Genomic DNA, 27300 nt, shown 5'->3' on the forward strand with positions numbered 1-27300 from the left:
ATCAAGTCTCATTTTCTCTCCTTCCACTGCGTCACCAGGATGAAAATAGCTTACATCCAAAGCGACTTGTGGTTCTGGGCTTCATGTTAGAAAGACCATGACAGAATATACAGGAACTTGCACAGATGATACCTCACAGACAAGGATATTACGCACAGAAAAGAGTCATGCATGTCATCAGGGCTCTGCTTGCTAAAGTTCATTACTTCATTCCCACCAGAGCTGCGAGTAAGGCAGGAAGGAGGATGACGTTCTTTACTCCACTCCAGGGCTTTGTACTCAAGAATGAAAAAAAACTCCCTGTGGAGCTTAATATCAGACTTATCATATGAGTGCAAGGGTCAGGGAAAAGCCAGTTCAAGAAAAGTCAGTGAATACACCACAGAGGGCACGATGGAAACAAAAGTCTGAAGAAGAATGTCCAAGAGATAATGCTTCAAGGTGAAGCAATAAGGATAGAGAGGCAAGACTCTCACCATAAATCAGTGAATTGTTTATCCTTTGGTTCATTTGATTTCAATTTCTACTCTGAAATCTTATGCTCTGAGCAATGAGGGTCCCCCACATCACGAACTGAATTTCTCGGGCTCTCCTGGCTTACAGTGTTTGTCAGCACCATCCCTGCTCTTTCTGAAAACTGCCGAAGACTCATTCTGCTGCATTAGAAATGGTAATGATGGAGGACAGCCACCGGCACAACAGGAATCTCATCAGAGCAGGAATCAAAATGGCAAAGTTTTTTTTTCCTGAAACATCATCTAAACATCCAGCAGCCACGTATAAAGCAAAGACACGCGTTGTCCTCTGACCCACGGACATACTTTCCTCCAGAGGCTGATACCAAAAGGAAAAACAAATAGACTGCCTTGCATACCTCCTGTGTGGCCTGCTATCTGATACACAGCTCCACCACTTGGGTTCAGCACAGAAAAACAAAATTCCTTTTCTACTTTGTCACAGAGGGAATACTTGTCACTCTAGTTACCAGACTGGTACCTACAGCACCAGGCCTGTGTGTTCACAAAGCCACACAATTTCTGAAAGTATTACCATTAGTCCCACCTGGGTGTAACTATACAAAGGAAACTACAGACTGCCTCCCTTACAGTGAACTCTGATGAGTTTGTTTGTTTTAGGAGAAGTGGAGGAAACTCACTATATCTGACATTTAAAACAACAAAAAAAGACAACGCCATCAGGAGAAAGTCTAACCCGAGAGATGGTTTTTCCGGCTTAATACAATTTAGGCTTGGGAAAGTTGCATTTTGCCAATCATTTTCTGAATGCTGGATGGAAATATTCCCCCAGTACGTTCTAATGAAAGACCAGGAGAATTTCAGAAGGTGAGATACAAAAGAGTATAAATTCAACAGAGCAGAGGATGCAACATCGCAGAACAGCGCTAAGGCAGCATCGCATGATTGGAGGTAATCTAACCTTGGCTTTAGTGCTTGCAAGGTGTGCCTGAAGCCAAGAGCTTTCTCTGCTGATTGTCCTTCTCTGGAGTTTGTGCAAATCAGATAGATATGCCAGTGCTAAGAAACAACTTGAACTTCTATAGATCGGTTTATTAAAGGAAAAGCTACTGTCTTTCCTTCCAATCTTCTGCCCCCTGTAGCTAATGCTTCATAAAGAGATGTTGTGAAGAAAAAAATATTATTGACTTTAAAAGTTGGACTCTGCTTTTATTAAAGACATGCTCCAGGGTGCATATCATGTGGTGATAACTGTTTTTGTCCTCTGTTCTAAGTAACAAACAATATTTTTCTTAAGGAAAAAAAAAATCTCAACATTATATCAAACCAAGACTGTCCTGCTCAGCCAGCATATAGCACAGGATGAACTGTTGTCTAAAACTGCCTTCTCCAGCTCAGTTACAAACAGAATCAAAGGTCTAACTTATCTGTGTACAAACAGGAGTCCGAGCTTAATGAGCACAGCAACAGCCATACAAGAACTGGACAAAATTAATGCCTGTTTAGCAGTGAAAAATCACTGCACAAAGAAATTACATATTCTCAAACTGTCAAAACTCGCTTTGCAGAATTCTGTTAAACTGCAGCAGGTGAGAAAGAGTGGCATCCTAAAGTGCAATTTTGTCAAGGCCACACCAGTAAATACGTAAATTTTGTGACACACAAAAATGTATTAAAAGTCATTTCAAAAACTGGTATCAAATTGAAGCTGCTGCTCATACACACTAATTCTGAACATCAGTTGTCTTTGATGCAGGAAACATTTCACCTTGCACAACTTACAACAACGTGATACCAGGGACTGCAGTGCTAAAGAAATCTGAAGGAAAAGGACAGAAACATCCAGCAGAAATAAAGGTAAAAATCAGCAGACTGAAATGCACGTATTTCTTTGAAATGATGTTGCTTACTTCCCGCAGACAAAAAAAAAAAAATATCATGAATTATTTTCTAGAGAAAAGTGAAGATGTACCTGGTAGCCCTCAGTCTTCTTTTGGCACCATTTCAACAGAGCGTTCCTCTTCGAACCGCCGTACTCCCGGGCTAGGGCTGCCAGCGGGTCCTTTCTCTCCACACTGATCCAAGGGAGCGGAAGGGAGAAGAAGACAAAATACATTTTAAGTCTCTTTTTCCTCTCCCTCCCCCAATTTATAAATAGAATCATAGAATCATAGGGATTACAAGGGCCCTTTGGAGATAATTGAGTCCAACTTCCCTGCTAAAAGCAGGTTCCCTACAGGAGGTTGAGCAGAATAGCACCCAAATGGGTCTTGAAGATCTCCACGATATGCAGGGGGTCTGATGATTCTCTAGCCAGATCTCATCTCAGGCTCTTCCTGTACATAAAGTCAATCCAGCAACTTGGATTTGAGGTAAAAATGTGGGAGGCTTCATCACAGAATGGTTGGGGTCAGAAGGGACCTTAAGCATTATCCAGTTCAAAAGCTCAATCAGGTTGTGCATGGCTCCACCAAACTTGGCCTCAAACATGTGAAAGGAAGATTGTTTGCTCTTCCCCATGCAAAACCTGTTCCCCTGTACCTAAGGACTAATCAGTGGCTTGTGTGATTCAGTGCTACTGAAATAATATCCATATGACAAAATAGGATGGCAGCACAGAACCCAAATGGAAACCAAATTGTTATAGCCTTCAGAGCAAATATCCTACTTAAAGAATCTGTAACACCAATTAGCATCCAATTGAGGTGCTGCAGAACAAACACTTGATTTAACTGAAATAACTGCAGCCTGTACTGCTGTCAAGGCCTAGAGGACTGTTAAAGGCCAACAATCAAAATCTGCATAGTCTCTACCCTACAGCTTTTACTTTTGAGAATAATGGTGGAGATCAGAGGAAAATTATTTATCTGGCTCTCCTGTAGGCCTCAAAGCTTTTAGCTTTTAACTCACTATAATGTGCAAAGCTACAGTAAGATAATGATGGTATTCTGGCATACAACTAATGGCTCCTGAAAATTTGTTATCCTCATTTTGTCATGATTGCTCATCTTACAGATAATTGTTTTTACTATAGTCTGAATTTTGAAATTTGAATCTAGTATAGTTTATACAGTCTGGTAATTCAGAGCTAGACAGACTAGCCAGCAGGCTTTCTACTGGAGACAAGAGTCTGTTAATTAAAACATCAGTCTTGGTTCCAGATAATACATCAAATCTGTGCAGTGTGCTGTTTTTCCCAGGAGACTTAGCTGGTACCTGAGTTTGCTTTGGGGTTTCAAGCTGCTGGGGGTAGAGTTAAGCATTCTGCTGCTGAAGGCCTTAGGGGGTTTGCTCAGGGATTCCAGGGAGGGGCTTTTTCGGAGGTAATGGTCCGGTTTCAGCTCTTCGTTTCTCCCCTTCAGAAGGTCTGTGGGAATTGAAAAAGAAAAAAAAAAATGCTGCCAGCTTGCAGTCTGAGGAATTTGATTAATTACTGTCCTGCCACCCAGCACACAATATGCAGTCTGTTGTTTTGATTCTAAACAAATGTACTCATTTGTTCATTAAACACACATGGGGCTAGGAAACCTTGAGCAGATTAGAGGTGATCATAACAAGGAATGGCTTTGATGACTTCAACAATACGGACTGCCTGGTTTCCTGTGATTGATACTCCTGCTGGGGGGTAGGGGCCTCAGGTGAATGAGGGGAAATACCAAAATCTACAAACTGAAATGTTCAAAAGATGATTACCAGATATCTTCACCAGAGGTCTGACCAGCCCTAGTATAACACTTGCTTTTCTCTGCCACCACAAGACATGTAACATGAAAGCCTCTTCGCTCCTGAATGCAACCAGTTCAAGGCAGCAGTAAAAGGCATTTTTTAGCACACGATGCCTGCCATCCTATGTAATATGACTTTGGGAGCTCTCAATATGTTCATAGGAAATGCAGCTGTATTATTATTATTATTTACATCTATTACGCATTTACATATATTATATATTGTTTTTATTATATGGTTATATATATAAAATCCACAAAATTAGTAGACATGGAATCCAAAGTTGATAAGTTTTTGAACAGAAGCCAAGGAGATCATAGAAATCAAATTATCTTCATGCCTCTCAATTATCAAGTAGAGTGTTGGGTAATATTGGGAAAACTGGTGTTTTCTTTTCTGCAGACAAGCTGTCAACAAGCCAGAATCTATGAGCAGCACACTATGAGTTGTTATCAAAAATTAAGTGAATGCAGATCATTTAATATTCTCTTCCTTTTCAGTTACTTCCCCATATTAATTATTAAATAATTAATGCCTAAGTGTATGAATTCCTCTTCTTATCTTTGTTTCAGCAAAGTGTACTATCACTGCATCGGTTCCTACATTTATTTTCAGCAGAAGTGTTACAGCATTTGCCAGACAAGCACGTTGTTCCAGATGGCTCTGGAACCTTTTCATACTTTAGAATATTCTGTTTAGAGAAACAGATCTACAACAAAGGGCATATCAATAAATAAAACCAAATATTATGAGGAGGAATGAAGGTTTCTCACTAGCCTGTAAGGAAGTGCACAGTTAAACTGTCATTAGCATAATTGAGCTTGGCTAATGGCATGATTCAAATAGGAAATGCTGAGCCAACCATTCAGGATGCATTCAAGCATGGTGCAAGAAAGAAAAGGATGGCTCCCAGACAGGAATAAAAGCTATTGGAAGCACATAGCTACAAAGAAAAGAAGGGAGAGATGAGGGCATATTAAGGAGCAATTTGGAAAAAGCAATGGGATAATAATCACATGAAAAATACGCAACATGATTATGGAAAAAAAAATCACATCCTGTTAGCATGATCAGTTTGCATGAACTAAAACAAACTTTGTGGTTACTGGCTTAAATTATACAGAAGTGCCTGAAGTGGTGCAGGCAATGCTATCCAGCTCTGTACTTTGTGTCTCACTTGCATGAATAATACACTTCTTCTGACTTGCTTCATGCTGCTAGAAACTCCAGGACAGAATCAGTCAAATTCTGATTCTAACTGAAAAGATCATACTCAGACCATCTCTCTCTGCAAAGTAATCTACTCTCCTCTTCAACCACAGCACATTTGGGTCAGATTAAGGACATCACAGGACGCTGCTGTAATATTAGTCAGATAGAATCAGCCAGAAGATTATTATCATGGAGACTACTTCAACTCTGAATTTCCTTGGGGATATTTTTTAATTCAGTCTTGTTTGCACAGGACTTGGATCAACTGCCTTCTAGGGTTATTTAGATTGGAACCAGAGCTATTACAACTTCATAGTGAGAAAGCATTTGCAATGAATTACTGGGGCTAAATCAAATCCAGGTACAAAGAGAAATGATAGACATAGGAAGTCATTAGGTAAGTGACCATAAATTTTAACACACAATAGTTAATCAAATATCTGTTGATTTCAATGGATTTCCATAGAACAATAGTTTATAGGTAATAACAGCAATTATCCACATCCTGACCTGGGATATGTATTATTAAGGACTCGAAATACATCACAGTTGACAGATTGCTTCACCATGGAATGAATTGATAGAGATTTTAAGAGTCTTGTGCTCTGTGTAGGATCAGAGCATATTTTCATGCAAGAGATTTTCTGGAAATCAATTGATAAATCTAAGTAAACTATCTGTTCCACTAATAACCTCTGCTCGACTACCATTTACTCATACAGAAGCTGGTAGCACAGACAAGATGTTGTTTATGTTGCCATCCCTGTAAGCTGTTTTGCTGTTCAGATCCGGTATCTTTTCATTTTTGAATGGAGGAAAGGGCATTTTACCAAAGTATCTGAAGAGTTTAAAAATGAAAGTGGGTTCCAATTTCTCCCTGTATTAGCAAACTTACTGCAGAAAATTCAATCTACCACTGAAGAAGTTGACTGATTCTTTTTTCTCTCCCTATAGTTTCAGTTTGACTACATGAATATAATTCTTCATCTGTCCTCACAGATTTGGTCATCTATTGGTACCAACTTCAATTCCAGTTCAGTAACTAAATTCAAGACTAGATAAGCAAAATAAAGAGCCCCAGAGAAAAGGGGAAACAAAAATTAGTAAAAAAGAATTTTAAGAGAACAAAAGTGTGAAACAAAAACAAGTGCATCTCTTGAGAACTCTCAAAACAAACTCTTTCAACCCCAAACATGACTGCTCCTAAAATGGTCCCATCTGTATCTGAAATGTTTGATGTATTTCAAATGAAGCTCAATTCAAAAATATTCAGGTCCCCAAAAGACAGTGTTTTGGACTTGTTCCAAACACACATATACTGAACAAAATTCAACCCTCTCCAGTTCCACAGCATGGATTAGAGAGGTGCCATGGATACTTTGGAATAAAGAGGGCAAGTTTGTGTTGGCAAACCCTAGAGCATCAGTTGTTTTTTTTTTTTTCTTTTTCTAAGGCTACAATCAAGATGGGAATGGAAACATGACAAAATCAATAAGCTCCTTAAGACAGACTCTAAAGACATATTTTCATGTTTTCTTTGACCATATGTGAAGAGGAAAAGTGGCCCAGAAGAACTAACAGTTAATGACAATGCTGGCAAAAGCAGCAATATTTGTACATTTACTGCAATTTACCTGCAAGTGGAAGGTCTGAAAGATCTGTGTGCTTGACAACACCTTTGCTGGCTGGCTTTGTGTTATTATAAACAGAATGTCTCTGTGAAATAAAAAAATGTAGAAAAGAGAATTAAAAAATACTAGCCATCATACTCATGCTGATGTTTTTCATTCTTACTACCAATAACTAAAACTTAATTTCTAGATAACTATGATTAAAGTTCAGAACTGTATTCCAAGGAGTTCACATCCGTCCACTGAGACCTCTAAACCGAAGTCAAAAGCAAACTTTGATCCTTTTTGTTAGTACTAAAGCATTTGATGTTCCACAGCAAATAAACAGATGAGTTTCCCTTTCCCATTGTCCACATACATATGTTGGCACACTGAAGCTGTGTCATTCAAACATGGCATCTATCCATTCAAGCTCTCCAGTGATTGAAAGAGTTCCTCGTACCTGCATGGGGGAAACAGCAGCTGCAGGGGCTGTCCTCACTGGAATTCCACTTAGAGGGCTCCTAGGGACCTTTTGAACTGTGATGTTTTGTCCAGTGCTACCTTTAAAGAAAAAGCATAGAAACGATTGTGTTTCAAAACCAGCCATCTTCCTCTCAGCAGAGCAGGGAACCAATGACACAGTGACATTTCACAGATAGTACGTCTGAACCAAGCACTGACAGAACATTTCCACTAAGCAGCAACACAAAAAAAAATGACAAGAAATACATATTTATCACTCAAAAAGAAGGAAAAAAACCCCACTACAGTATACAGCATACCTGAACATCCTAAATCAAATGATTTTATCAGCGACTTCACAGTGGCTGCAGATTCTGATGGTGTGGGAGATGCCCTGCTAATGCAGACTCCTTGCCAACGGTTGGCTGTATCTGCCTCTATAGATTCTACCTCTTCAGCTGTCAGCCTGCAAAGAAGAAACCAGAGCAAAGTCAGCAGCAACAGGAAACACAGGCAGAAACTGCAGGTCTTCACGTGTAAGGCAAATCTAACGATGCAAATCTTACATTGTAATACCCGAATATAAACCCACTGTTATAATGCTCACACTCATTTTTTGGAGTGTTTGGAGAGTGGAGTGGAGAGTTTTGGAGTGTTGAACAGCATCTATCATTGTTTAGAGCCTAACAAACATGAAATCGTTGCGTATTAACAATTCTTTCTGTTGTTAGCTGTATCATCCCCATTTCTCATCTTCTGCAGGATAGAGGGCTATCATGGGAACAAAGAGTTTTATGAAGTTCAGGTCACCACAGATCATCACCTGAAGACTGGCATTCAGTACAGCACTGGGGCCAATGGGCTAATGTGGTACTCGGAATATAACAAGGAAAAATCTAAACAGAAAGATGTCATGTTATGTTCTGTGTTTTTAATTGATGCAACTTCTGCTGGCGTCATTATTATCAGTTAAAATCTCATAACTGGAAAAAAATAATTAGCTGGACAGGGTTCAGATTAGAACCACAAAAGTTAAACCAGAAAACATGCTTCATAATGAAAAACACTGAAATTCAACTCTTACAACTTATCAACAAAAACATCTGCTAAACCAGTAAACCCTCAATCGCCACCTCTAACAAACATATAGGGAATAAAACTCAGAAGTGCTTCATCCTAACAGACACAGGAATACCAAAATTCAGTGGTTGTAGTGAAGATAGATGTACTCAAAATAGAAGGCCCCTATTTTAACAGTAAGGATCAGTTACTCCATTGACAGGAAATTTTAAAGTTAGGATATAGTGGTGAGCATGAAAGAAATTAATACAGAAAAGTCCACATTACATAAAAACTGCAAGCATAATTGTAAGTATAACTGATGATTCTAGTCATGCATTTTATGGGTCTGGATGAAATGGCTTAGCACTGACATTGTACTTACCTAGTAGTGCCCAGGCAGACTTCAAGTGTAATTACCTAGCTTTAGTTTAGGAAAGCTGTAATTAGACAACAAAGCCTAGTGACATAAAAAAGAGAGTCTTTATTACATGGTTTTCCCTATCTGCTAGCAGCTTAAGAAATGCACATTGATCTACAGAAGCTGAGGCATCACCATTCCCCTACTCTGCAGTAAGGTAGGCACCAAGGGCTACATGAACAGAAAACCAGAAGAGATTTCACAGGGCGCCTGGAAGACTCCAACAGGCAAGTACCCATGAGACTGAACAACTTCTGTTAGTTAAAAATAGAACTTGGAGTCTTCCTTTTTCCCTTTTGGCATCACAGCCTACAAAATGCAAAGGGCTAAAGGGTGTCAATGAATAAGAGAATAAGAGTGACTAATGCTTCTATTTTTGGCAGAGCTTAAGGAGGTGCTGTCTTTAAGTAGGCATTTCTTTGCTAATTCATTCAAGCTCCTTGTGTGCCAGAAGGGACCGCAGAGGCAGATGGCTAGAGAAAAAGCCATTTCAGTTCCATTCTCCATTTAATCCAATAAGGAGGAAAGGCAAACTGGATAAGATCCACAGAGCTCTGAGGGAGCCACTGTTTTACTGGCTAATTTTAACCTCAATCCTTCACTTTTTCCTTCATGGCTTTTTAAGATATAAATAACAAATCATCAGGTGATGGCATCTGCATCTTACTCATTGTAAGAAAACACAAAGAGAATAGATTCCAGCTTCAGGAGACTAAGTCAACCAGTGCAATCCATTTTGTTTCCAAGAATTAAAAAGGCCACTATGTAAGAGTTCTGTCTGGTTTACCAGGTGAGAACGATCAAGTACAAGGCTTGTGGAGAGCCATTATTTCAGCAGAAAAGTGGAAGCTGGACCCAGATTTCATTTAGCCAGAGAGGAACCATACTGAATGGTAGCACAAAACACTGGAAAGGAGTGATGGCTGCCAGTATTAACGACAAGTCTCAGCCAGACTAGAATCACTGAGCAGGATTTAACTCTGAGAAAGGCTCACGCTTCACAGACTAGTCTAGCCAAGAAGACTAAGTCCTGCTACTAAGAGGATGGAGTTAAGCAAAATGTCAGCATCTGCTATATGCTTACCTTGAAACAAGAATAAATGGTTTGCACAGATAAAACCTGCAAGTGCAGCTGGCTTAAGTGAAGCAGCTACAGCATGAAGCAGAGCACTTTGGCCACAAAGAAATCGAAACGTGCGGAGTCCTTTTCACAAAACCACTGCTTAGTTTCATTCACTGATGAGAGAAATAGACATCATGAGCTTTTCTCTAAAGACGAGTTACTCTGCTTGTTTTCTGGGTTTGGAATGTGTGGACAGTGGCCAGCAAGGTACAAGTCTTTCTGTGCTTTATGTATAGATTTTTTGCAAGAGCAGCCATCGTACTTTTGAAGGTTTCTGAACTGCTCTGATGATCTGCTCATTACAAGTGGCCCAGGACAGCAGAACCATGTTTTCAGAAATAATTACTCTGTAATCGAGTCTTCATTACGTTACATTGTTGTCAATCCTCCTGAACTCCAAGTGACACAAAGACGACACACAGTTGCTGATGCACAGAACAGAAGAGAAGCCGAGAGTAGGCAGCAGACAATTCCAAACACAAACATTTATTTGGCACTTCAATATATATAATTTCTTAAACATAAAAACCAACATTTAACAGCTGCCAGCACAGTAAAGAAAGGCAACACAAGTGTGCATGTATGCATACACTCCAGTAGAATGGCACATAGGTGAAGGCTGTGCCAGAATCCTGCAGAATTCTCTAGCTCAGCCTCCTCTGAGATCAGGCCCCTGCTAGGTCTTCACATCCAGGAGAAAAGGATGGAATCCCATAGCCAAAATATGTAATTCCAGTCCTGTAACAAATCCTGATGATATCCTGGTAGAGACTGTGACTTTTCAGTTTCTCATCAGCATCCAAGTAAAGCTCTCTTCAGGTGTCTCCAGTAGCAAAACAAGTTCTCCCTGATTATACACTTCACCTGAGTTAAGGGCATGAGAAAAACTCCTTCTGAGAGGATAATGATTAGAGCTTGATGTATTCGTTGCTATTCCTTCTGGATCTCTTCACCTGCAATTCTCACAGCAAGGACAAATCTCTCCTCTGTGGGACACAGCCTGTGAAAGTCGGGTCAGGACATCGTGCTCCTTGAGCATCACCCTGCTTCCTAGCACACACTGAGTCAGACATGCCACCAAGTGGTGAGTGCGCTGTCAACACAATATTAAAAGGCTGAAACCAACAAAACAGCTGATACCAATTAAATAGCATAATATTACTATTTCATTTTCCTGTTGGATTTCAGTAACTAATTTCCACGAGCAACTCACGAGCTGCAAAGGTGGGAATCGCTAGAGTTCGTGTGCATTTTTACACACAGATCCGTATGCATGTGTATTTAGACACACAGATTTATGAATATTATATGGAGAACAAATGTGTATGCACATTAAATTTTACAAATCAGACATACACGTAGTATTTTTTTTGTTGTTTAAGCTTCAAATAGAGCATGTGAACTTCTGTTCAAATGCCTATAGCCCCATCGCTCCAAAGGGGCCATCAGTTATTTCAGTCTCCCAAATCTCTGTGATTACTTCTAGTTGGTTTTAAATTAATTCAGAACTTTTTCCTGCCTCATGGAGTCTTCCGAAGAGAGAAGCATTTTGAAACAAAGAAATCAGGCTCTTGTCCAAGGGGAGAAAGTGGACCTGAGCAGATTCACACTTGGTGATACACTCGACTTTTGCAGGCAATAAAAAACTGGGGGTGCTTTTCTCCAATTGAAACTTCCCTTTTTCAGCTGCAAGTTGAAGGCATGTCCTGAAGTGTCTCACAGGCCTGGCTATGCATCCATCCAGGGCTGTGTTAGCTGGTAGAGATCAGGCACCTAAGGAGATACAGACAACAATGGGAGAAGTTAAAAGAAGCAGTACAATGCCCATTTCGAGGTACAGCTCTCTATTATACAGTTAGTCATCCCATCATCACCAAATAAAGAGGAAAGAATGATATACAGGTGCAAGACCGGTCTTACAGGAGTGCCTTAACACTCCACTAACTCTGCTTTGGGACACAATGAGCAACCATCAATAACGTAAATCTGTATTGCTCAGATAGGAAAGAAAAAAGTACTTAGAGCCCAGAAACAAGTTTCAAAGGATAAGGGTGGTTGCATACTTGGCTTTCTTTGCCTATATTCAGTTAGGGCTATTCATCCAAAACGGGTACGTGAACTTGGTCACATAATTAAAAACACACTGCCCTCAGTCCAGGTTTAGTCAGGGTCCTTCCACTGAAGGGCCCAAAGCAATCTCTGTTGGGCACCAAAAACTCTACAGAGCTAACCAACAGATCAGTTGATTAGAGCAAACAGTACTTCAAGAACCCTTGAAGCTCTAAAATCCTACTATGCTTTCTTAAAAAGAGAGCAGAATGATCTATCAAACCTCTAAAAGACAGAACAGCTGCAAAACACAGGCACAAATGAGCAGCACATCAGCACATAAAGACTGACATAAGGTTTTAATACACATAGAGTACAAGCTTATTTCCAGGAGAAAAAGCATGTAACACTGCCATGCTGCAGCATTTGAGACTTTAGGAGGAAGAACAGAAGCAAATTAGTGGGATACATCACAAGCTTCACTTCAGGCTTTCTTTTGAGGACTTGGTTAGATTTTATTATTATTATTATTATAGGAAGTGGCTCATTTAATTCCAGCTATAATTTCTCTGTCTTCTGAACGCTGCTCCCAGCCCAGCTATTTTCCCACCATGCTCTTGATTTAAGGTACCTAATATTATAGTGCCAACATAATTCTGTGAAAAAAAGGGAGGGAAAGAGTTAAAGGCACACCTATAAACTCACTCTGTTGCTAAACACTGTATTGCTAGAAAGGCTCCAAAACGCATGTGCATGAAGCCATAAGGGGCCACTCAAAATTTGGATGCACTCAGCAGCCAATGTGTTTGTTGTGATACAAACCCAATATAGTACTGGAGATGATCTCCAGTTCAATATTTGATCCTAAAATAGCTACAAAACGTGAGTTTATTTCTAAGGTGAGTTTTTTGAAAAGGTGAGACTTGCTACAGGATGACAGGATAATTTAGGCTGGAAGGGACCTCAGGAAGACACCTTTTCCAACTGCCTGTTCAAAGCAGTATCTGCTATGAGGTCAGACCAGGTTACCCAGGGCCTTATCCAGTCCGGTCTTGAAAACTTCCAAGGATGGAGACTATGTTATCTCAATTTCCATCATATCTGAGAAAAGTTACACGACTTTTGGTGGATGGTGAGCTTCTGCATATAACTGCAGAGAAATAGCATTAATTACAATGTAAAGTACCATAGGTCTGTTTGAAATGTGATAATCAATTTGCAGGTTTTAATCACTACTAATTTGGGACAAGTGAACTTCTCTCTCCTTTGTTCCACTTGTTTGATGGTGGACCAACCTCCCCCCAACATTCTTAGTCATAGAATTAGACATTTAATCTATGTTAAAGTTGCCTTTGGGAGGCTCTTACCTTCGTTCAGATGAACTCTGATGACCTCATCAGGATTTTTTCTGCAAGTTCTTTGGCTGTTCCTGAACCAAAAGTGACTTTTTGTCTGATTAGAAGAATGTAATGGTGAAATCAGTGTTGGAGGCAGGAATTCAGGCAGCCACAGGCAAACATTAAAATGGCAGGATGTTGTAGGAGAAAACTGGCTTCAAGATCAATTTATGAGTGGAGTCTACTGACCCTCAAGAGATGGATGAGGTTTTGCCAAAAAACCTTTGAGCAGCAACAACTATTTGGAAGGTACATTTTCCAACCAGAGCTCAAAAATCAGACAGGAAACTTTCACTGGGGACTCAGACATTCAGCTGAGTGCACAGCTGCTCAGAAGTAACAAATAGGAAGGACACTTCACGTAAGGTATTGTGCTACAAACTGCTTTCACCAGTGCTGAGCACGCATTTAAAATCACCACAGGCACCAGAATCCACTGCTGATCCTGAGCAGCAGCATTTGTGAATGCTCACTAACTGAAACGAGGAGAAATGTCCCAGATCTTTCCACATAAAGGAAGTTGAGGTGCTCGGTAACACAGCCACCTCAGGAATCCAAAAACAACTGTGTAGGGAAGTGTAGAACTTGCTCTTGGCAGTAGGTTTGGCAATGTCAAGGCTTTGTTTTATAGGTCAGTTTCAATGCTTTTCTGCTGATCAGCAGGTTGAGTAATGACTTATATAGACTTCATTAATTTCTCCATACACTCAGTACTGAAACTTGCCTGAGTACTCTCTGCATGGACACTGACATCCACAGTCAAGTTTGTTAAACCTAAATTAACAGATGCAAAATCTCAACGCCTGTCTGTGAAAGAGAAAATACATTATCCACTGCAGACAGCACGTCTGGCTTCAAGACCAAAGTAATACTCAAAGCAAGCTATGCAGACAACCAAGGCGATGCAGAAGACAGACATATCTTTCTGTACGTATGAGAAAAAGCAAGACAAATGCCAAAACTGACTCAAATAACAAGTCTGAATGCTTCTTCTAAAGCTACAAATATATAGTTTCCATGGTCTAATTTCAAAATCAGTATTTCCAGCTCAGGCTTCTTATGCCAAAGAACCAACAGTAGAGGCAAGTTCTCTGTACGTGTAAGAGAAACAGCCCAGTTTGCAAATCAGCAGGTCATCTTCTATCCAGTTCAAATACTAAATACATCTTCATGTGGATTAATGTCTGAATATTGATATTTTATGTACAGATGAACATTGTCCTATTCCACATGAGAAATCTGATTAAGAACAAATTAAGAAAAAAAACAGAGCTTAGAATTTAATACTGTCTGCTAATCACTTTGTCTCAATGCAGTGCACATAATAGCCTTTCCTTACTGGACACACCAATAACAGAATTGGAAGTTGAACACATTTTCTTCTCCTGAAAAAAAGGGATTTCTGTTCTATTCACCAATTCTGAACCATATACCACACAAAACCTATCTACTGTACAGCTGATGTGGAAGCTCCTGAATGGAAAACAAAGAAATGTAAGCAATGTTAATCCGGACTGTTATTCTACCTGAAAGAAAGGAGAGTGTTTTCTTGTTTCTGTGGCTATTCTAACAATGGTCTTGAACCTGGCAGCAGAGAGATTAACTGGAAAAATCTAGAGGAGCAGAGCTCATTTGGCATGTTTATGGTAAGCAGTATCACTGTGTGTGCTGTTTCTCACCATTCTCCCTGTACAAATTTTCATTCCTGTAGCTCTAGTTCTGCTTGTGCCAATGCAATAAAAAAGAAGTACAGCACTGCCTCCTTCATAAATTTTAGTTGCCCTTCTTAATATACATTTTGTTTTCCATCCTTTATTATTTAGTACTTCAATTGTAGTATGACTTTGGAATAAAACGTCATACATAAAACATCCTGCATGGAACAAAAGCCACATTGTAAGGCAGCTGTGCTGATTCCAATTTCAATTGTAAAGTCACTTGATCTTACCATGCTTTCATGGAACCTCACCATGCTGGGGTACATCTCTAAACAGCTCATATTTACTGCTCCGTGCCCAACCACAGACTACAGACATTGATTTTCAAGAGGGTCTGCTGCACGACAAAAATCACTTCTAGAATGTTAAGCCAGGCCAGATCATTCAATCACACAACAGGTTTTGACTTAAGGTCAGGAGATGTGAGGTGAGGAATCCCAGTACTTGTATTATTCATTTAATCAGCATGTACTGGACTTGCAGAACAAAGAGTTCAGCTAATCCTCACTTCAGTTTGAAAGAAGTTCTCTTCTGGATGTCCCATATGTAGCCAGTCAAGCTTTTCACAGATGGCTTAATGCAGATGTGCAGAGTTATGAAGGCAATAAAACAGTGGAATACAGTAGTGAGAATAAAGTTATGAAAGGATATTGGCAATTGTTATTACTTCATATTAGCTTATTACAACCTTCATGGCCTAGGTGACAGAACTAGATTATCAAAAAGAGAAAAGAACAGAACATCTTAGAATAAAAGACCACAAAATCTATCAGAAGAGTTAAAAACAGACAACATACACATCCAAGCCAATGAATAGTTATTGACAAAGCACTGTCTGCATGCAAGTTAGCAGTCACGGAGATCAGATCTTGGCCTTTGTAAGTCACCGACCTGTTGTTGCCCTTCACTTCATCGAGCTCCTTCTGCAGCCTGGCACTCTTCTCCTCTTCCTCCTGAAGCTTTCTCTTTACCACACGGAGCTCCTGCTGGGCTTCACACTTAATGTCATTGGCTACAACCACTGCTGTCTGTAGATCAGCTTGAAAACGTTTCCATTCTTCTGTATCCTCCTAGAAAGAATAATTACAACCACAAACTGCTGTAAAAATGCCCCTTGAGCACTTAATTATTGGCCTCTCTTTCAGTGATCAAAAGAGAACAGGATTTCAGCACAATTTCAAGATGTTGAGGTCAAACTAAATACCAGTGTCTTTACAGTTTTGACTAGATTGCCAAAGAAGTTGACAGCTGACCCTAAGCTCCCAATTCCAATTCAGAAAGTAGAATCAAGGTCCTTACTATAGCTATTGATCATTCAGAATTGTGATACTACTACAAGGATTGTTGCTGAAAGGAGCTCACTGCTACTGATGGTTCAGGAAGCAGGAACATGCTCCAAAGTAGCAGAAGTTCACTGGCAGAAAAAAATAGATTATAGTTTACTTCACTGCCAAAGAATCAGCTATAGACAAGGAACAGAGAACGAAAGGAGGTATAACTTTCTATAATTGCTGTAAAAATTGCAATGCCTGAATGAAATCCAGTATTACAATAAAAGCTCAGCCTAGCTTGTCATGGCATCTGAGCCTTACCTTCATTTGCTTAGTCAGAGCCTTCAGCTGCCTCTCTATATCTTGTTTTTGCTCTTCCAGCTTCATAGTTTTACCTAGAAACAGTTAAAAAAAAGAAAAGCCTATTTGATTTTGCCTCTGGTAACGTCACTAACAGAGATTAAACAGAAATTATGATACTCTGTCGGTGGATCAGGAATAGGATCAACAACAGATCTGTTATTCAAATATCTCCAAAGCAGTTCATTATTTTGTGATACTAAAGCAGGCTTTTGAATTAACAGAGCTGCAAGTGCAGGATCACTTGTCAGAGTGCACGGTCAGGAAGCAGTTTAATACTGGTAAGTGAAATGAGCAACTCATTCCACCAGGTGGCAGCTCCTCTTCCACACAACAGCAGCAAACTCGACTTCCCAGTTCCTACTAGCAGTTTAACCCCGAGGCTCCTCAAAAGGCCAGTAACTGCAGGTTCTGGAATGGGTGATACATCTGTCGCTAAACAGCAAGTTTGGAAAATGTCTGTAATATTTCCATAGCACTAACTGTTAAAACAGTGACTCGCACACGAACAGAAAGGATTGGTCAAAATACACACAATTCTGAAGTGAGGCTCTTGTCACACATTGGGTCACACTGCCTCCTCCTCCTACTGGTTCTGGCCACATCTGAGCCTCCAGAATTAGTTCACTTAAATCCTTTTTTCATCTCCACCTACTTTCTAAGTCACTGATGATCTGGTTGTTGTGGAGTTTGATAGCACGATGTTGTTCCACCTGGTCCTCCAACTCGAAAATTGTCTCCTTTAGGTTCTTTATATCTGCTTCATTCTCTGATGTTTTTTCCTGCAGCTTCTGGCTGGTTCTGCTCAGTTGCTCAGCCTGCCGCTCACACACCTCCTTCAGCTGACCACACTCATTCTCAGCCTAGAAATAAGGAAAGAAAACTGCTTGACTGTCCTTATTTCTTAAGGGATATAACTTGTTAGATATTTCACTACGTCACGAACTTAAGAATGGAACCTGTGTTGTGAAAACTGAGTTTGAACACTAACAAGACAGTTCCAAGAAACATACACGAGCTATGAATGTCACTGCTCTTTCCCAGACATAAAGATAACAAAAGAAGATACTAGGAAGGAAATGAAGTTTTCTATTGGGTGACTGTTATTCCAAACCACTCTCTGCAGGTAATGAACAGAAGAATGGTATTTCTGGAAAGCTCCAAATCTAATCATGTATTATATTATGAGAACGATAGAGCTGCCTTAGGGATGAGAGTAATCAGTTTGTCCATATTAACAATTCTGCTGCTTTTACCACACGCCTTTCTGATGGATTGTGAAGCACATGTGGGAGAGCTAGCTGCTACAGATAAGTATATTTTCTGGATATAGGACAGCTGGAATTACTGAAGGGGGAATATGCTGTACTTCAGTTTGTTGGCTCAGGCCCACAGATCAATGCTTCCAGCGTTGGGGAGACCCCTGAGCATGAACAACCTATGCAAAAGCAAGATGTAGGCTGCCAACTCAGCAAGCAGCACTGGCACAGGCTGACTGAAGGGCAGCCTTACAGAAGCCTGCGGTCTTGCTTGGGTGTGACAAATAGCCATTGATTCAAAACAGCTTAATTCAAGGGAAGAGCAAAAAGGAGGAAATCTGTGGTTTCAAAACCAAGCAATAAAAGTTCAGAGCAGAGTCTGAGAACTCAGCAGTTTTTCATTTATTCTTCACACACTCCAGCACTAGCAAGCACTCAAAAACACCAGGGAACTTCCTCTGCAACTCTGTTTGCTGTGGTCACCTATTTAAGCTGAAAGGACACCTGGATTTTCTAAAACACACAAACCATTGAGGTGCTTTTTGGCAATGCTCTCTTCCTCTGCAGCTAGCCAGCTCTACAGCTCTTCCCATGACCCCTTCCCCGTACAGGAAAGGCTGCACACATTGCTTATCACTCCTTCTGCAGTGATGGGACATTAATCACTGGCTGGCACCATATTAATGCTTGTTCTGTGACACTCTGCATTGCAACTCTCTTTGGAACACCCAGGATCAGACAGAAAATAGAACCAACGATTGACTTAAGCTTGCTTGGAGCAAAGCTACAAGCCACCAAATGACAAAGAGAAATCTGTTCCAAAATATATTTATTTTTTGCCATTACTTCGCCTATCTCCAAACAGAATACTTTTCAGTTTTGTAAAAATACCTTAAGTTTTACCAAAATAATCCCATCTGGAGCTTGACTGTACATCGTCACTGTACATATCAACTTCCCTGAGTATTAACTCATGCTCTTGTGTTTTTGTACTCAGTACCATCTATAATTCACTACTTTGTAGCTTGTCCTTTATCATTTATCAAGCTTTTATATTTGCTGATAACTACTTAGGTCCTCCTCTCTACCCAGACTAAAGAGTAACTTTCACTAATATTTGTTGACATAATGTCAAAGTACATTTTTATTAACCTGTTTTTTTGCTTAGATTTTGGTAAGTGTATTTCTGCTCACCAAAACTAGCATATTCTGCAGAAGATAATAGATGAAATCAATGTTGAACTTACAAGCACAGTTTTCCTAACAGTTATTCCTGGGAAAACACACACATAGCAAAAGAAATAGAAAATACTGTAATTGTCCCAGCTTCCATTCACCAGTAATGAATGCAATTGAAATAATTAGTACTGAAATCAGCTGATCAATAGCAATTCACAGACCAACAATTACTTATTTGTGGAAAGACAGATAAACAACTGTCACACTGTACAGCTGCTATGCTTTACCTTAGATAGCAGACCCTGAACATGCTTCAGTTCACTGTTTGCCTTCAGCAGATCTTGCTTAAGCTCAGTGCAAGATGCTTCCAGCTGATCCTTTTCTGCATGGGCTACTTTCAGCAGCTCTTGCACCTCAGAGTTGTCAGTAGTGCATCCCATGGCATTGATTTCTGCAGCCTTTTGTTTCTCATTCTCCAGCTGGGTTTTTAGAGATCCATTCTCAATTTTCAGACCTTCCAATGCAATTTTGCAGTCCTCCAGAGTTTTTGTCACTGTGCTGTTGCTCTGCTGTTCCGCTTCTAGAAGTTTAAGCAGCTTTTCATTTTCATCTCTCAGGCCTTTGATCACCTGCTGGGCATCTTGATGCTCCCTTTCCAAGCTTCGTAGGCTGCTGGTTAATTGTTGCTGAATGTTGAGCAATTTCTCTCTTTCAAATTGTGCTTTTTCAAGAACTTCTGCACACTTCTGTTCCAGTTCGAGGACTTTTCCCTCCTGAGCTCTGCTTTCTTCACTCTTGGATCGCTCTTGGAGGAGAGTCATTAGCTTTTCATTTTCTTGACCCAGCTGTTCTGCTCTGTCTCTGTGTTGGCGAAAAGAAGTCTCCAGGAGAGCTTTCTCTTCCACCAGCTTCTCATTTTCCGCCGTCAGTTCCTGCACCATTTGCTGCTGATCAGACAGCTCCTGTAGAGTGGCTTGTAATTCTTCTGCTGTGCTGTGGTGATTCTCCTCCATTTTTTGTATTTTCTCCGTAAGAGATGCAACAGAAAGGTCGCTAATATTGTTTGGAGAACTTCCTGTAGTGGAGCATTTGGAACCTTTGAAGTGGTTGCTGTTGGAGGATGCTGGCCTGGAAGGTATATCTGCTATATGTTCAAAATCAGACGCATCGGGTGACAAGGAAGCTTTAGTTACATCGCTGCTGGAAGAGGCGGAATTGCGCAGCGTGCCTCCATTCACTCGCTGCCTGTGCTCAACTGTTTCACCTCTCAGTACATTTTTTGATGGGCTTCCAAAGCTGGATTCTTGGGTAGTTGGGGTAGGGAGGCTGCTGTCACCGCCACTGCTTGTTGTTGTGTCTGACAGAGGAGAGTTCTCCAGATAAAGCAATTTCTCTTTCAAAACACGATTTTCTTCTCCCAGGCTAGCAAGCTCTTTTTGAAAAGTCCTGTTTTTTTCCTGCAGGGTCCGTATCAGTGGATCTATGTCAACAGGTGACAAGGTTTCTACATTTTGGTCTGAAGCACCCATCCCTTCAGGGTTAAGTGACCCTTTCTCTTTGCATTTCTTCAGTTCACAACGGAGTTTGGTTATTTCAGAATCTTTTGTCTTTGCTTCTGCCAGGAGTTCTTTAACCTGAGATTCCAAAACAGCCTTGTCACCAGTTTCACTCTCTTGCTTGGACTTGCTAGCGGGGCGCACATGTTTGGTAGGAGTCGGTGTGGCAGAAGAGGTGGGGCTGGGCTGAGTTTTCCTCGCATTGGCTTGGCCACGCAGTACAGCTCTCTCCCTTGAGACAGAGGATGATATTTCTCGGGGTGCTGGAATCCCTGTGCGCTTTGCAGTTGAAACTGTTCCTTGAAAAGAAAAAGATGAGGCAAAATGAGCGAGTTCATAAAGTAACAAATCACACGACAACAGTACTAGAGCAGTCTTGGAAAAAAACACCTGAATGTTTGAATAGGTTTAGTCATGATGAGTGTGGATTCAAGTTTCACAAAGGCTTGTACTATTTTGCATTTCCTCCCCTGCTACCTCCTGCAAAGGGAACACAATCTGCAGAAGTTCTTCCCAGTGTAATAATAGAACATGCAGATGCCGTGATACACAAACTGCAACCCCCCCAGTACCAGGATGCTAATTATTTGAAAATGAAAACATTCTTTATGCTACACTTTGTGAGAAGTTTAATCCTATTAGTTTCTGGCTGAAGTTTCAATAGTGTAGGAAAAAATATGATCCTTGATTATAAAATATATTATTTTCTGGTCACACGACTATGTTATCACACATCAAACTAATGTATCTGCATTACGCTCCATTTACGCAGGACAGAATCATGAAAAATGTTGGAAACCCTTATTCTGACTGTACTTTCATACATATGGACTCTCAAATAGAAAACTGACTCCAACAGTGGTATTGCAACAGTTTCTCAGAGCTGAACAAAAGATTTTTCACGTTATAAATCACATTCTCCATTAACATGGAAGAACAAGAGGAGCTTAGAAAATGGATGCTTTTCCTTTCTCATGTTATTTAGTATCATTATTTTAAACCTAGTAACAAAGCACTAGGTGATTACAAGGGAAAAGTTCTGAGCAGCTGATATTCTAGAAGACTTGAATAATGAATACCGTATCACAGGTACTGAATAAACAGTAACAGCCATTCTAACCTTGAAAGCATTAACAAACTGAATAAAGAAAAGAATTATGTTCAATTTTCTGTTTTCAGGACCTTCCTCAAAAGGAAAGCCTTTAAGTATAGAGCCATAAAGTTTTGGAACATGGTACAACAAAGAGATACTGACTGATGTAGCAACGTAGACAGGATGCAGAAGTCAGTTAAGCAAATAGAAGAGGCTACCAATGCAGCGTTTGCAGTAAGAACAAGTTCCAGAAGCACTCTGGGCTTAAATACTACAATCAGCTCCGTCTCCCCACGTTTGGAAGGCTCATTTTGCTGACATACATATGCAAAATTCACAGAAAATCAAAGGTCTGTTGAGACCAAAAGGGGAGCAGACCCCCTGCTGCATGGCTGCCTCCCACAGCAATACAACTCGGCCAGCCTCCCAAAACATTCTCCACACAGTGAGGAAACCTTAGCACAGTTTTGCAGTCAGTAAAGCAGGGCACTGATGGGTTAATATCATCACCACCAGTTTGCTCAGTATCTCTTTTAAGACTGCACTGGGTTTATAAAACCCACACAAACAGGAGCCCCTCCTCCTCTTTCCCAACAAACACACTCTGCAGCAGGCACAATAAACACCCAGAGACAAAGAGCAGCTGAAGAAAAGACCCCTGAACACAGTGGCTGTGCTGGGAAGAGAGCACAGAAAGGGCTCTGTGATGGCAGGGGCACGATAAAGCCTGAGACAAAGGGTCCAGTGTTTATGGGAAGAGATAGCGGGGACAGGCTGGCTGGAGAGCCAGCAGCCCACACAGCTTCCTTTAGCCATCTGCATCTGCAGGAGCCGAAGGATCCAGGCAGCACCGCGCTCCGCAGCAAGAAGTGCAACACAGGCAGAGAGAGGAGTTTGCTGCTGCAACTCAAATGGTGGCTGCTGCAGCTCCAGCCAGAGAACTCCTTCATTTGGGAGGGTCTGAAGGCTCTGGCCTCACTGCTCGTCCTGTTTCCAAACTCACGGGCTCCCAACTGCCACAGTGTGTCACCTGTAAAATGTACTCACAGTGAGCTCACCACACAGAGCTTTTAGTATTGATGCAGCTGATGCTGAAAGATGAAGGACAAGAGAGGAAATGAACAGACTGATGTGACGTGGTGCTTCCAGCAGAGAAGCATCAGCTCAGCACAGAAGTAAAGGTTCACGTGGAGATTCACAGGAATACAGCAGAGAGCATCCATCCCTGGAGCAGACATTTGTACCGGAGTCCCAAGTAGAGAAGCAGAACTCAGACAAGCTATAGCCATACTGCAGATTAAAGATGTACAGTATACATTACATATGGCCAGAAATGCTCCTCGATGGAACCCAAGGTGTGCTTTTAAAGCCTTTCATTGTATCCCACTCTTTTATTCAATCTGAAAGGTTTTCCTACTGTTATGATGCAATTTTATGACAAAGTGCCCCAAATAACTCATCTGCTTCTTGCAATGCTGATGCTTATGCCTGTCTGCATGACTGTCATCTGGTCAGCACATGACAGAGGAGTGTTATATAAGCAGTGGGTAGCATTGACTAGGCAGTGTAACACACATTGCAACAAGAAAATGCTGCTACACACTGGTACAAATTCTGCAGCACTATGAGAAAAACCCCTTTTCCCCAGAGAAACATAGGAGCTCTGGTAGCAATGCCAGCATGCTTCTAATTGCCACCTGCTTACAATTGCAACATGATCCTGAGCAATGGAAGATGTATACATAAGGATAACTATCAAGCATACTTACCAGGGATTATCTGTACTTCACCAGGCTGCCAACCAGTCCAGCCATCAAGCTTACTCAGCCTGTCCCATGCGTTTTGTAAGAGTCCATACTCTGCTGACCTGTTCCATCATAAATCATAAAGCATTTGCAATCTGTCAGGAACCACTAATTAACCTGTGTGTTTTTTCTTGATATACAAGTGTTTCTGTATTTTCCTTTCTCCATCCTCCAAAACAGCTCAATAAAGTACTAAAAAGCCAAAGAGAACATAGAAAAGAGGCACCTCTCAAGGCATAAGCTGATCAGGAAGCACCAAAACAAGCATAAGCATGGATATCAAGTCTTTTTTATGGGCAACTCCCCCCTTGAACGACCTTGAAATTGAGCAGTGTAGCAGTTATTAATGGAACTGCCAGCCCCAGTGCCCGAGGCACCACTATGCAGGCACTGTACTTAGAGCTGCACAGTCTCTCTGGTGACCATCAGCTCTACACTCTACCAGTTAAGGTCTAAAAGAGATTCCAGACAGAGCATGCTGCCAAGCTGCAGACCCTGTTTTAGAGCTGATTAATATGATTAATACTTCTTTATTTATTTTTTTGCTCGTGTTTTCATTTTGAAGTGGTTGGCATCTCATGGAACTGTGCTTCCAAGGGAGAGTTTTGAGCAGGAAATAAACAAACATACGAACAAACAACCAAGAATTCAGAATCCTGCATCTCAAGGGTGACAATCTAGAAAAAAAATCCCAAACCCTTAAATATCTTTCTGTTTGTTCAAATGCTGCTATGGTATCTCATTCGCATTTCCATCATTTATCTACCCTGCCTGCCCTGTTAGCACAACTATTCTCTTGACAAATTTGAGCACAGCTCCATACCACTGCTTTTACATCCAAACTCATACCTACCTCCATCACCTCCAGTCTACAGTACAGTTCCATGTACTTCCCTTTGCACCATGCTTAACCTCCCATTCCCCAGCGCAGCACCCAGCTTGCCAGCGGGCTCAGCTTGTGTTCCTCCACTTCTGAAGAGCTGGGAATTATCCCCAAATAATCCATGAGAGTTATTTCCTGAAAATCTGTTTTGGACAAACTGGAGTCACTTTATTGTCACATTCCTCACTTTGGTGCCCAGGAGGAGCACTGAACTCCTCCATTTTCAGGATCTGCCAGATTTACTATCCAGGCACAAGGGATTAAACTTACACAGTACTTGTAATCTTCAAAATATCTTGAAATTAACAACAATTTAATGCTCAAATCTACAGATAAAGACAATTGCGACCTCTAGATTACAAAAGAGAGATGCACAGGAATGCCTTGCCCAAGGTCATGCCACATCAGTAAGGATTAGGCCCCCGGAGCTGCTGGCTCACAGCCTGCTGTGCTGCCTTCCTGCTCACCAGGGAACACTCGCAGCCTTTCAGCTGGCGTCAGAAACAAAGTGGAACTTTAACGAGATAAAAGTTGACCCCTCATGATGATCTTTAGCCATTTTAATCCCATTTGCAGCACAACCACATTGTATTGCACAGAAGGAAGGATCAGGATTGCTCTTCAATTTTTCCACATCATGCCTCTGATCTATATGGGACCTAAGCTCCCAGCACCTGCTGCATCAGCTCCCATAACAAGGAGAGAATGGAGAGAATCATTTCCTAACCCAGAAGGTGGAACACATCAACTGCTGCTCAGAAGTCAAATTCCTGCAAGAGAGCTAACGCAGTTACAGCACCAGCACAGCAAGGAAGGGGAGGTGGCAAACATTTTACCATAGGCACAGAGGGGTCACGTGTGACATTTAGGAATGAAGATTCCATCGAGACTGTCAGTCCTCACGCTCTGTGTGCTCTAAGATATCATATCACTGCCTCTGCAGGAAAGCCTTGAACTTACATTTGTTTCAATTGATTCTTAAGTAGCACTAGTTCAAATACTTGCTTCTTCAATCCCAGTGCAGAGGAAGTATCTCAGTTGGGAACTGACTTCATCTGACCACAGAATCACCTTGCAGTAAGTTCTGATTTCTCTATTGAATCCATTTTTTTTAGAACTGGAGTCACTACAAGACTATTTTGCCTCTGGTCTTTGTGTCACTCGTGTCCCACAACCTGCCCTTTTCTTAATCCTCCCCTCTATCAACATTCTAATAACCCAAAGCTTAATGCCATGGACTTCAGTTCTTCCAAGGATAAATCAACATGGAAAGTTCCATTTGTAAGCTCTTCCCAAATTGCAATCCCGACAACTCTTAAACTAACAACAGTACAAGCATGCAGTTTCTTCTCTAGCATGTTTAAAAATCCATGTTAATAATTCATGTTTCCATAGCTTGAGTAGGAACAGAGTTCATCTATGTAATTTAAGCACGCTGATCGCTGATTCACTTCAGAAAGCACTTCAGTCATGTAAGTCTAAACCATGAAGACAGGCGCATTTTTGGGTGTGATTTTTTAGAACAATGGATACCTTATTCGAACGGCAAGGGCAGCAAAACAAGAAATAAAACTATTCACAGCACTCTGTAATGTTAGAAGTCGTAGTTCAGAAAAAGGCAGACTTGCCTGCAGACAAATCTGTACTCTCATGATCATCTGCTGCTCAACAATTGCCACGTCTCTTTCATTCTTTCTCCCACACTTGCAACAAACAAACTATTTCACTGTCTTGCATGTTTCCTTGCCATCCCTCCCATCTCAAAATGGCTTCAAAGGAATAAAGAAATAAAGGACAAAGAAGCAAGAAATTATGGGCTCAATTCGTAGCCTCTCTGCCAACAGAGAAGACTGCTCCTTTTGTTGTTCTGGAATTCTATTCCCAGGCACTATGATTTTTTAATCTATTTTCCTACACAGAGCTCACAGGTTTCTGTCTCTCAGACAGCAAAGTGCTTATTGTGAAACCTTGAGGAAAAACATCATTATATGTGCTGTGAGCGTTTAGAGCAGCTAAGTTAAGACAATACTATTAACAGCCCATGTTTGCATGGCAAATAAAAAGAGTTATTAAACATCTCCATACCATTTTACATTGCTCTATTACACGTGGTTTAGCTGAAATAGCCCTGCTCATCAGCTCTGGCTTTCATCTTATGCTCTGACTGTGACTTGCAAGGTAGATCCTGAACTCAGCATTGCTTGCACCTACCCAGGGTTTGCTAAGATACTGCTGAGGATCCACAGCAGATTGTTAACAAACAGTAATGCAACCATGTAATTATGTGTGCTCATTCTTGCCTGTGTTCTATTACAGTTTTTTAACCAAACTGGACAAATATGGGCCACAGACATACCTTAATCTCACCCAATTTATGACACAATGTAGGAAGCCAAAATATAGATGTCTAATGTCACTTTGGATTCTCTTTAGGTATTTTAAAATACCTTCACTGACCTGAAAGACTTGACAGCACCTATGGGAGATAAGTACTCTGCCAGAGAGGCACCAAGAGAGCAACTGTGATGTCTGAAGACATCCAAAATGGTGCTGGACATCAAATAGAACTGCCATAATTTCACAACAGATTCAGAAGCTGATGTTCCAAGATGGGTAATAACAGCTTTTATGTGTCATT

General features: G+C 40.8%; 1 protein-coding gene across 6 annotated transcripts in view; it reads right to left on the minus strand.

Annotated features, from left to right (window-relative positions):
- The window catches only part of SPECC1 (sperm antigen with calponin homology and coiled-coil domains 1), an 82498-nt gene that overhangs the window by 15986 nt on the left and 39212 nt on the right, over positions 1-27300 (minus strand). For 4 of the 6 annotated variants that reach the window (XM_052689017.1, XM_052689016.1, XM_052689019.1 and 1 more), the window contains 9 exons: positions 19613-21180; positions 17543-17750; positions 16849-16922; positions 16148-16326; positions 7810-7955; positions 7488-7588; positions 7049-7130; positions 3693-3843; positions 2449-2551 (listed from right to left, as the gene is read on the minus strand). In XM_052689017.1, coding sequence (XP_052544977.1) covers positions 2449-2551; positions 3693-3843; positions 7049-7130; positions 7488-7588; positions 7810-7955; positions 16148-16326; positions 16849-16922; positions 17543-17750; positions 19613-21180 — 2612 coding nt within the window. Of the gene's footprint in view, positions 1-2448; positions 2552-3692; positions 3844-7048; positions 7131-7487; positions 7589-7809; positions 7956-10558; positions 11866-13508; positions 13594-16147; positions 16327-16848; positions 16923-17542; positions 17751-19612; positions 21181-27300 lie in introns of those variants that run through there. The other 2 variants (XM_052689020.1, XM_052689021.1) reach the window with 2 other exon arrangements.

Source organism: Tympanuchus pallidicinctus, unplaced genomic scaffold (genome assembly GCF_026119805.1).
Source record: "Tympanuchus pallidicinctus isolate F22 unplaced genomic scaffold, pur_lepc_1.0 scaffold24, whole genome shotgun sequence".
Classification (NCBI taxonomy): Eukaryota; Metazoa; Chordata; class Aves; order Galliformes; family Phasianidae; genus Tympanuchus; species Tympanuchus pallidicinctus.